The 11903-nt window shown below is 47.0% G+C and overlaps 1 protein-coding gene across 2 annotated transcripts in view; it reads right to left on the minus strand.

Moving 5' to 3' along the window:
• Positions 1-11571, minus strand: part of TRMT44 (tRNA methyltransferase 44 homolog) — a 79225-nt gene extending 67654 nt beyond the window's left edge. Inside the window, exons 1-4 of one of the 2 annotated variants that reach the window (XM_078772314.1) lie at positions 11435-11568; positions 9700-9862; positions 9466-9591; positions 2-116 (exon numbers count right to left, since the gene is read on the minus strand). In XM_078772314.1, the coding sequence (XP_078628440.1) occupies positions 2-116; positions 9466-9591; positions 9700-9862; positions 11435-11455 (425 nt within the window). In that variant the 5' untranslated portion in view covers positions 11456-11568. Of the gene's footprint in view, position 1; positions 117-9465; positions 9863-11434 lie in introns of both variants that reach the window. The other variant, XM_068106133.2, reaches the window with a different exon arrangement.
• Positions 11572-11903: the final 332 nt, after the last annotated feature.

Genomic DNA, 11903 nt, shown 5'->3' on the forward strand with positions numbered 1-11903 from the left:
CCAAATGTTATCATCAGCAGTGCACCCGACAGCATATACACACCCAGGACTTAGACGTGGCACTCCAGATTTGTCTGGCAGGACAGCAAAGCTGTAGAAAGTACTGTTTGGGAAATCTGCCAACATAAGCATTCACCTTCTATAAACACTTTGACAACATTCTGCAATGTAATGTACAAAGGTAGGGGCCAAAATAAGCAAATAAAAGGTTGGGAAAATAAAGTGGTGGTGGTTCGTATGCAGCCTGTGGCTGTTTGGTTGCATCATTTTCTGGGGGCGTAGCTGTGACACTGATGCAGTGCCCCTCCCACCCCCCACACCCCCCATTACCAGTCAGCTGGCACTCATTTTGCCAACCACGGAAGGATGACAGGCTGAGTCGACCCACCTGGTGCTAATTCAACAGCATGACAGGGGCTTGAACTCGAGACGCTAATATCTCAAGCATGTTGAGGGGTGCGGGATTGAGTCATAAATTATTCGATTTTTTCAAAAAAAAACAAAAAAAACGAGTCATGTTCAAGGATGATGTGGACTTCTTCCATAGGGAACAAATGAAATGCGTTGTCAAAAGGTACATTAATGAAAAGCTATTTCCCACTTAGAACTTCTCAACCCAATCATGCAGCCAGGTACCAAGGTCCGGTGTTACCCATCTTGTACTAGCCTTCTTGAATTTAAAATGAATATAAAGATTTACCGAGTTACAACAATGGCATTAAAATGTTCCAAAATTTGATGCAAAGTAATCGAACAATTCACCAAAAACGAAGCCGAAGCAGTCTGTCGGTTTCACCACACAGGTCGACTCCGTTTTGTGGCCTCGGCCTCTGTTGTAACAGCCTTTCCTCTGGGCTATCCCTCTCTACCCTCCCAAACAACTCCAGAATAACCCCTTCCACCTTGAACTTCCAAAATCCAGACCGATTGCACATCACAACAATTCTTTTCATTCCTTCTCCAGTCTGTGAAATTGCCTTCCAGAGGATGTTCTATCCGACTTTTCCTTCCAGGGCTTCAAGCATATTGTTGCGGTTTTTAGAACCCTCCAATTTGTAAATATTGTAATAATCCCTTATAAATAATCCCCTGTAAATACTCCCATTTTTGGTGAAAGGTCAAAGGTCGCACCCTAGTTAGGCCACGAGCAACACGAAGCACACCAAAGCATCTTCTTTAGTTATTTCATTCATATGTGTTTCAGGTAAGGATTTGTTCCCAATAGTTGAATCTGCGTTGTATTAATCAAATAACCTCGGCCCCTTTTTCCAATCCTATTCATATTGCGGCGTAGCCTTCCTCCAAATTGGGCTCCCTTGCTTGCCAGTAGCGTTCGCTGCCTGGCTCAGCCACCATTACGCACGCGGTCAAGCTGGAGAGGAAGGGCGGAGCGCCAAGAACGAAGGCGTGGCCCCTCAACGCCCCATCAAGGGGCGGACCGGTGAGCGCTCGCGACCACTCAGAGCCGAGGCCAGCTCACCGGTAGGCGGATCCAAAAGGCAAGCGGCTTGATACGCGAGTGGGCAATATAAGCGGGTGCGTGGGACTACTAGATGAGATGAGCCAGAGAGATGAGTGAGAGAAGAGAGGTGCCCGGGAGAACGATTTGAACCGATGCGAAAGGAGTCCTTGCTTGCCGTTTATGAACTATTGGAGGCGCACAACTGGCGAAGGCTAAGGGACAATTTGTTGCGTACGCCGCATCCCAGTCTTTCCCCCGCGATATAATTGTCCGCTCACGTTAAACGCCACGCGAAGCTGCCGGCCGCTTGCCGTGGTACGAGTGAACACCCGGAGCGTGGACCGAAGGGGAGCGTGAACCTGGGGCCGGACCTCGACGCCTACCACCTGCTTGGACCCTTCTCTTCCTTCCTTCCTACCATTACCAACTCCCGTGTAAGTCTGTCTGTATTGTCCTGGGCGTGTTAATTAAGAGTGTTTAAGGTTGCCCTGTGTCCTTTTATTTCCTCCTTTTGTATATTGTGACTCATTCGTTTCCTCTTCATTAATGTACAATAAATTCTGTGTTCTTCCTTTATCTGCTTTCGTCCTGTCCCCAATTGAATATCGGTGGCACGATATAGGAACCGCTTATAATCGGGTCTAGTCTTTGTTAACGGCCTGAGTCGTGGCTCGCTTCGCTCGGCGTGTCCATTACAGCCGCGGCTCGGGCGGGGCTCATTTCCTCGCTTACCGGAAGGCGTTGGTAATTAGGTAATAGGAGCAATTGGCCTACCACCCTATTCAGCGCTGACCAGAAGTGACGTCATAGCTCCAGGACTCGGACGGCCAGCTTAATAGACGAGGGGATTGACCCCCCCCCCCGCCCCCCTCGGTAAGGGGAGCGCCATAATCCGAGATCCGCAACAATATGTACATTGCCATTTCGTACCCCTCTACCTCACTTTTCAATGATTCTCGATCTTGTAAAGAAGAAAAAAGGTGTTCAACACGACGACTTGGTTGAGTGACAGCAGTTGGCTGCATGTGAGAAATCTCAAGATGGGTACTCAGCAATTTTCAGCCATCTTAGAATTCATTGCACCGTTTAAAAACTCAATAAAGTGAAAGGCAGGCATCAACAGATTGTGCAGATGTCAACATTTCCTGGTAATTACCTCCACGCCGATGGTGGATGGAGGTTATGTTTCCACCCCTGTCTGTTTGTCTACGGGTCTGTCTGTGACCGGGATATCTCAAAAAGGTGTGGACTGATCGAGACAAAATTTGGTGGAGAGGATGGGTATGTGGCAAGGACAAAATAATTAGATTTTGGTGATGATCCGGATCTGGAACTGGATATGAGAAATTTTAAAGTGATTCTTCACCATTGAGCGAAAGGGCCAAAAACGATTTGCAGCATGACATTTCAAAGAGTTGTGGATGACTTATGACAAAACTTCGTGAATAAGTTGGTTCGGTGACAGGAACAAGCCGATTCGATTTTGGTTCAGGTCTGGATCCAGATCTGACCCATCAGTGGGATACAAAACATAAACTGTTCAGCCTGGCGGAGGTATGCTCTCTACTGAGTGCCGTTCTAGTTACCTCCGCCACCGAAGGTGAATGGAGGTTATGTTTTCACCCCTGTTTGTCTGTTTGTTCCTTGCAAAAATCGAAGATCATTCACGTATATTGGTTGTATATTGTGCGTTATTCTGTCTGTCTGTTTGTCTGCCTGCCCGTATGTCAGTCACCTACAGGTCACAATTTTCAACCGATCTTCACAAAACTTCACCAAATGGTAGAGTTGGTCATACTAGGGCATTGCCCGTACGTGGGTGCCTGTTGCTTGCCAAAAAAAAAAAAAAACGCTACCCGTACGCTCTACCCCGCCCGTACGCCCGTAAACAAAAAAAACAACGCTCTTCGCTTCCGCCCTTCGCTCTGACTGAATTGGGAGAAATAATGCGCATAAGAAATCGAATTACGTACCGTAATGGCGGTCAGCTCGTAACGCGCTCAGCTCCGCTCGTCTCACATCGGCCACGCCTACGCAACAAAGCGTTCTGTGATTGGCTGCCGGAAGTGAAGTCGTCACTGTCCGGAAGTTCGCAAATCGCAGTTACGATGAATCGTTTTAATTTAATCGCAGTTTGAATTCGTTTTAAAACATAGTTTAACGGCAACATAGTTTTCCAACGTGAAATAAATGAATACGCTGTCAAATGTGCCGTCCGAGGCAGAGTCTGATCGCCACGTTCGGCACACGTGATAGCTCGCTGCTCTCTGATTGGTTGAAGCGTTTTTTGGACATAGCTCGGTAAGTACTTGTCCGATTAATTTAAAACCTTGAAAAGGCACATCCTCGGGTCCCCAGCAATATACCTGGCAAGTTTCAAGTATATCGGACCCGTGGTTGTCGAGAAACAGCGGTCACAGACAAACACACAGACACACAGACACACAGACACACAGACACACAGACACACAGAGATTGCTGGAATTATAGATAGATGCAAGAAGCCTATTGTTTTGGGGTCAAAAGGTCAACATAGGCCAAAGGTCACAAACTTTGTCAAATTTCTAAAATCTTAAATTTTCATCCGATTAACTTGAAATTTGAAGAGAATTTGCATATATGGTCACTAAATTCAACCACCACCTATTTTTGAGGTCAACATAGGCCAACAACTTATTTTAGGGATTTCGCAAGTATCGTGCTACGCAAGACATATTTCTTGTTTGTTTGTCTGTTTGTGAACAGGATATCTCAAAAAGTTGTGGACAGATTTGGACAAAATATAGCAGAGATGTAGCGTATATGACAAGGATGAAATGATTATATTTTGGTGAAGATCCGGATTCGGATCTGGCTGGTATAATGTTTAAAGTAATTCTTCACCATTGGGAGATTGGGCCAAAAATGACACATAGCAGGATATGTCAAAATGTTGTGGACAGATTTGGACGAAACTTGGTGGAAAGATTGGGGTGTGTGACAAGGACTAATCGTTTCGATTTTGGTGAAGATCCAGATCCGGATCCGGCTGGTATAATGTTTAAAGTAATTCTTCACCATTGGGAGATTGGGCCAAAAATGACACATAGCAGGATATGTCAAAATGTTGTGGACAGATTTGGACGAAACTTGGTGGAAAGATTGGGGTGTGTGACAAGGACTAATCGTTTCGATTTTGGTGAAGATCCAGATCCGGATCCAGCTAGTATAATTTTTGAAGTGATTCTTCACCATTGGGAGATAGGTCTAAAACCGGCATATAGCACAATATCTTAAAACATTATGAACGGATTCAGACGAAACCTGGTGGGCAGGTAAGGTGTGTAACAAGAACAAACAGATTAGATTTTGGTTCAGGTCCGAATCCAGATCCGGCCTATCAGTGGGACACAAAACATAAACTGTTCAGCCTGGCGGAGGTATGCGCTCTGCGGAGTTCTGTGCCAGTTTCTGCTGAATTGATGTTATACTTAACCAGCAACATAATGACAACAGCAGATGGCAAGCAACTTTGTTTTACCCACAATGCTTTGACAGAATTAATATCACTTCCTGTGTAACGTGATTGGGGTAGCCAATTGTGTAATTGCACAAAGTTTCAGCATCAAACATTTTTTTAAATGTTCTACAAGTGAATTAAAAGTCCATGTCAACGATGAAGATCCCTCCAAAATAATAATGACATGCTTTTACAACAAAAACGTCCTCAGGCACACACACTTGCCTCTAAGCTGTCTAGCCGAGGTTTAAATCCCGACCAACCTATAAACTATCATCCTGGTATTTCACAGACAGGGCGATTCATCAATGTGTGTGCCATGGACGTTAAATGGGCTTCTCCGTCCCGACTGCCAGCATTTGCTGGTGGACAATAACCATCCAAGGGTGTCCTTTGCAAAGAGTAGGAGAGCTATCGCTGGCACCATAAATAAATTCCAAATTCCTGTCCTACCCAGCAGAGGGCACTGCATCAGCTGCACAGCCACACCCTCAGCCAATGATGCTACCCCACAGCCTTGTCCTGCATAGAAACGTCGAAGAAGATCACCCAGGTTAATAAAATTAAAACTTTCAATGAAACCAAATTTACTTGTTACAGAACCTTACAACGCGGCTGTGATAGTGGATCAAAACATAATTCTGTTGTTACGTACGCACTCGTGTGTGTATATGTCAATGTATATACACACCATCCAGGCACAAAGGAATGTTCCAGTAAATAACACAAAGAGCTTATTCCATGTTAATAACCAATCGGCCATGTATGGCTTTTTTTTCTTTTTCTTTTTTTTTTTGTATACAGAATCGAGGCTCGTGAAAAAGCTAACATTTATCAAACAAACAAATCAAACAAACAAGCAAACAAGGTATATAAAAAGGGGGGCGGAGGACAAGATGGGGAGAGAAGGGGAGGAAGCACACAAACACAACATTTGAGAGCAGGGACATCGGGAGATGTGTGGGAGGGAGAGGGCTTGGGGGGAGGCAGGATAGGTATAAAACGCAACGACACCAAGGACTTCCAGGAAAGAAGTTGTTATTTCAAAAAAGTGGATCTGGGGTGAAATTAGCGGGGGTAGAAAATATCAAGGTTTTGGATTGGGGAAGATAAGAGATGGTGGTGAACAGCTGTTTTAAAGACCTGGAGGGAGGAGTGGGATTGAAGAGAGTGAGGGAGTTTGTTCCAGAGGCGGGAGAAAAGAGGAATGAAGGAGTGAAGGTGAGCAGAGAGTCTTGATTTTGGCAGTTTAACCGTAAGAGGGTTGCAGGCAGATCTTGTGCGACCTGTAGGAATATTTGGGGGACAGAGCCCAGAGAGAGCTGGGGGAGCAAGGCCGGAGAGGAGTCGGTAGAAGACGGAAAGACCACCAACCTGCCTGCGGTGAATAAGTGAAAGGCCCTCAGAGATAGCGTCATCGCGGGAGATTCCAATGATTCTGAACACTTTGGTTTCAACAGCGAGAAGACGAGCTAGGTGTGAGGCAGGAGCACCAGCCCAGAGGGAAGAGCAGTACTCAATTGAGCTGCAGATGAAAGCCTTGTATGTGGTGAGGAGCTCAGGTGTGCCAAGGAAGAACTTCGCACGACGGAGGATGCCCAGTCGGCGACTGGCTTTGGAGGCCAGCTTGGAAATGTGGTTTTCCCAAGAAAGATCATGGCAGATAGTGAGACCCAAAAGCTTGAGTGATGGAACTTCTTGGAGAGGATTATTCAGAAAGTAGGTCGGTTGGTTGTCCAGTCGGTCTCTTCGGAGAGACATCGTAAGAGTGTGAGATTTGTCAGGATTGAAAGACATGTTCCACTCGTTTGCCCAGTCTGTGATTTTGTCCAGGTCTGCAGAGAGTGAGGAGGCTGCAGACTGCCGATCTGAGGGATTAGGAATGGAGCGGCAGAGAGTGGAGTCATCAGCAAAGAGATAGAGAGGCTTTTCAAGAGAGTCAGAGAGATCATTGATGAAGACCAGAAAAAGCACAGGGCCCAGAACACTGCCTTGGGGAACTCCAGCCTGAACAGGAAGAGGAGATGAGAGAAACCCATTCAGGGCCACACGTTGACTACGACTAGAGAGGAAGTCCGCCAGCCATGCGTGGAGATTTCCATGGATATCAAAAGGAGGAGAGTTTGGTGAGCAGAGCGGGGTGCCAGACCGTATCGAAGGCACGTGATATGTCGAGGCAGACAGCTCTAATTTCCTGTTTGGCATTGAGGACCTACATCCATTGTTGAGACAGCAGAAGCAGCATGTCCAGAGTAGAGTGACCTGGTCTGAAACCAAATTGATGATCTGAGATCAAGCCATTGGAGGAGAGGAAAGATTTCATATCCGAAACAATGATGGATTCCATGACTTTGCCGATAATTGGGAGAAGGCTGATTGGTCTGTAGTTGCTAGGATCTGTTTCTGCACCTTTTTTGTGTAAAGCGGTGATGTTGGCTGATTTCCAAGCAGATGGCAGTTGACCTTGAGCAAAAGAGAGGGTGAAGAGAACAGAGAGAGGGAGTGAAAGAGTGGAAGAACAGGATTTTAGGACCCGTGGGCTGATACCGTCAGGTCCAGTTGCAGAATCAGAGTCGAGGGTTGACAGAAACTTTTCCACCTTGTCAGGAGGAAAGGACACGGAGTCCAGGAGCAGCTGGGTACGACTGGGTACGGTGGGTGCAGAGAGGGATGGGTTTGGGACACAAGATTTAGAGGCAAACACAGAGTTGAGGCATTCAGCTTTTTCACATGCGGAGTCAGCTGTGAAGCCGTTTGAGGTAAGGGAGGGGATGGAGGGGGAACAAACACCAGAAACAGATTTGACCAGACGCCACCAGGATTTGGAAGAGGGAGACAGATAAGAGAGTTCGGTCTTGAGGACGGAGAGATATTGTTTCCTGGCTCTCCTGAGGGTGGACACACACTTGTTTCGGGCTTTGTGAAAGGAAATGAGATTTCCTTCCGTTGGATTTGCTTTCCAGGAGACGAAGGCAAGTTGTTTCTGGGCAACAGCCTCACCACAAGATTCCGTGTACCATGGACGGGAGGAAGGGTATGACGACTGAAGACGAGATGGGATAAATCTGTGCATGAGAGAGAGAGCAATTTACTTTGGAAAAATTCCCAGGATGAGTTGATGTCAGAGGTGGTAGAGATGGGAGACCAGTCCAGATGATTGATGGCTGCTTGAAGACCGTGCCAGTTGGCATGAGTGAAATGCCAGACTCGTCGACACTGAGCAGGCTCCCTGAGAATGATCAGAGAGATGTCCACTTTAACAAGCACATGATCAGATGAGCCCATTGGAGCAGAAGAAGAGCAGCAGACATTTTCAGGGAAGTTAGTCACAACCAAGTCCAGAAGAGTAGATGCTCCATTGACTGAGATCCGGGTCAGGAAATTGACAGATTGTGTCAGTCCCAGTGAGTCGCAGAAGTCCTTTGCTGAGGAGCCATGGCTGGTGAGAGAGGTACCCACACCCAGCCAACTGGCATGGTGACAATTGAAATCACCACATATGAGGAAGAGAGAGTTGGGATGAGTAGATAGAAGTTGGTCCATATTATCAGACAACGAGATGTCGATGGAGTCATCACTGTTTGATGGACGGTACAACACACATATGAACAAGAGGTGGGAGCGAAGGGGAAGCCGTAGACAGAGGTATTCCTGGGGGTGAGGTGGAGAGAGTGCAATGCAGGGCGAGTGAGGAAGAGAGTTTTTGATAAAAATAGCAACCCCACCTCCAGGACGAGGCTCAGGTCTATCATACCGGAGGAGGGAGTAACCCAGGAGAGATACTAAGGAATCAGAGACATCATGAAGGAGGAAAGTTTCTGTTCAGCAGATCATGTCTGGTTTGTCAGAAGCAACCTGTATGGAGAGATCAGTTAAGTTTGAACGAAGGCCCCGGATGTTTGAGGTCCATACCGTTAATGAAGAGGAAGGGGGAGCATCGGATACAGAACAGGGGGGAGGAGGGGTAGGGTAAGATGTGGAAGAGGTGGAAGACGTAGGGAGAGCTGTTGAAGGTGTGTCAGAGATTTCAGAATAGCTCAGAGAAAGGGAAGGATGGGGCAGACAAAAGGTTTGATGGTGATTGGGTGAGGCACAATGAGGTGTTATTTGAGGAGGGGGAAGAGCGAGGCAGAAGGTTGGGGGAGATGGAGGTGAGAGTTGGAAGGGGGAAGAAGCGGGGAGGACGCTTTGAGGAGGAGGAGGGGTGAGAGGGGGGAAATTGAGAAGAAATGAGGGTGGGGAGATTTGAAGGGGAGGGGCGAGTTTATGAGGGGAGGGGTTAGGGGGGAGTTTAGGAGGGAAGGGACAAAGGGAGGGATTTGAAAGGGATGGGTGATGGGGAGGATTTGGAGGGGAGGGGCAAGGGGGAAGGGGGAAGGGGGAAGATTTGAAAGGGATGGGTGATGGGGCTGATGGTATATATCATGATTTCATCAACGGTGAGGGATCAAAACATCAGGACTGTAGTTCATTTAGTCAAGATACATATGTATGTATAACTAACCTTTTATTATGAGTTCCAGTGATCGAGAAAACCTATTAGCATCTTTGGGTAACAATGTTCTTACAATCACTTCAAACATTGGCAAGGGGAAAGACTCGTCCATGTTCTTGTCTTTTGTATTCGACTCTTCGGGGGACAAAGCAGCCAATATGAAGCCAACATCCTCAACGGACAAGGTCAAGTTCCTTTCATCGGCTAGCCAACATTTCAGCGCAGCTCGATCCGCCACCGCACCTTTTGCAATGATCACACAACCACATAGGCGGTGGTTGAGAACGTGTGGTCTATTTACCCAAACTCCCACAGCTTGCCATAGCTCCTCTGGAGGCTTGATGTGTCCTTGTATCCACAGGCAGCAAGCTCCCAATTTCTCCCATCTCTGATATTCCACCATGTCCTAGTAAAGCAAGCACAGGTCGACCAGAAACACACTTATAGATCCAACATGGCCTTGGGACGTGGATAGAGTGCAAGATAACAGGTGGATAGAGTGCAAGATAACAGGTGGATAGAGTTCAAGATAACAGGTGGATGGAGTGCAAGATAACAGGTGGATAGAGTGCAAGATAACAGGTGGATAGAGTGCAAGATAACAGGTGGATGGAGTGCAAGATAACAGGTGGATAGAGTGCAAGATAACAGGTGGATAGAGTGCAAGATAACAGGTGGATAGAGTGCAAGATAACAGGTGGATAGAGTGCAAGATAACAGGTGGATAGAGTGCAAGATAACAAGTGGATAGAGTGCAAGATAACAGGTGGATAGAGTGCAAGATAACAGGTGGATAGAGTGCAAGATAACAAACAGGTGGATATAGTGCAAGATAACAGGTGGATGGAGTGCAAGATAACAGGTGGATAGAGTGCAAGATAACAGGTGGATAGAGTGCAAGATAACAGGTGGATAGAGTGCAAGATAACAGGTGGATAGAGTGCAAGATAACAGGTGGATAGAGTGCAAGATAACAAACAGGTGGATATAGTGCAAGATAACAGGTGGATGGAGTGCAAGATAACAGGTGGATAGAGTGCAAGATAACAGGTGGATAGAGTGCAAGATAACAGGTGGATAGAGTGCAAGATAACAGGTGGATAGAGTGCAAGATAACAGGTGGATAGAGTGCAAGATAACAGGTGGATAGAGTATACATTCATAGATAAGACTGTTGTGCCTTCCTTACCAAACTGTGGCGCCGACGATCTCAAACCTATCATTGTCATTGGTTCGGCCTACATAACACTCATGGGAATCTAACCTACGTAAATGGATGGGGCTAGGGGTGGTGGGTGGGGGTGGGGTGTGTGGGTGATTGTGTGTGGGTGATTGTGTGTGGGTGGGGTGTGCAGGTGGGGGTGTGGGGTGTGCGGGTGGGGATGTGTGGGTGTGCGGGAGTGCGGGTATGTGGATTGGGGATTGGGGTGTGGGGTATGGGATATGGGGTATGGGGTGTGAGATGTAGGGTGTGGGATGTAGGGTGTGGGATGTAGGGTGTGGGATGTAGGGTGCGGATGTGGGGTGGTGGTGATGGGTTGGGTGGGTTGGGGTGTTGGGTGGAGGGTGTGGAGGGTGTGGTGGGGTAGGGGTATGGTGGGTATGGTGGAGTAGGGGTATGGTGGGTATGGTGGAGTAGGGGTGTGGGGGTGGGGGTGTGGTGTCGGGTGGTTTCGATATGGGTATGGTGATTGGTGGGGTTGTGGGGTGTGGTGTGTAGGGGTGTGGTGTGGTGTGTAGGGGTGTGGTGTGGTGTGTAGGGGTGTGGTGTGGTGTGTAGGGGTGTGGTGTGGTGTGTAGGGGTGTGGTGTGGTGTGTAGTGTAGGGGTGTGGTGTGTAGGGGTGTGGTGTGTGGGGATGGGGTTTGGGGGGAGGGGGGGCAAAAAATAGAGTCCAAAACACAATAAGATCAAACCTCCAAACGGACAATCCACTTTACTCAACATCTTATAATATAATTCTCGATCAGGTTACCTACCATTTCATCGATTTCTTCCATTAATTAATCTCTAAATCCCAAGTAGTCGTGTAGACATTTTTCCAAACGTAAACGAGAACACAGTTTCACGACATCCGTGATTCCCCACGTTAGATTCAGCTTTCATTCACGTTATTAAAATGAACAGAAATTTTCTCGACGTAACTGGTCACAGAAAAGGGGGTGAGAGAAGAGCTAAAAATGAATTTGTTTGAAATGACTAAATTTACGTCGATAATAAAGCTACCGGCACTCTTTATCCCATCATGGCCACCATATACTGCACAAAGTCTAGGTCCAATAATATTGGATTCCCTTTTCATTTTCTCTCACTCCACAGTTCAATTTTTAGCGCACTGTTCCAGACTGTTACTCCATTCCACACATTCAGGATTTTACCGCTACACTTTCACCTAACTGGAATATTCTGCTTCTTTCAATACCACAACCCACAGAATCTTGTTTCTCA

Source organism: Myxine glutinosa, chromosome 2 (assembly GCF_964187855.1).
Source record: "Myxine glutinosa chromosome 2, kmMyxGlut1.1, whole genome shotgun sequence".
In the NCBI taxonomy this organism is placed as follows: Eukaryota; Metazoa; Chordata; class Myxini; order Myxiniformes; family Myxinidae; genus Myxine; species Myxine glutinosa.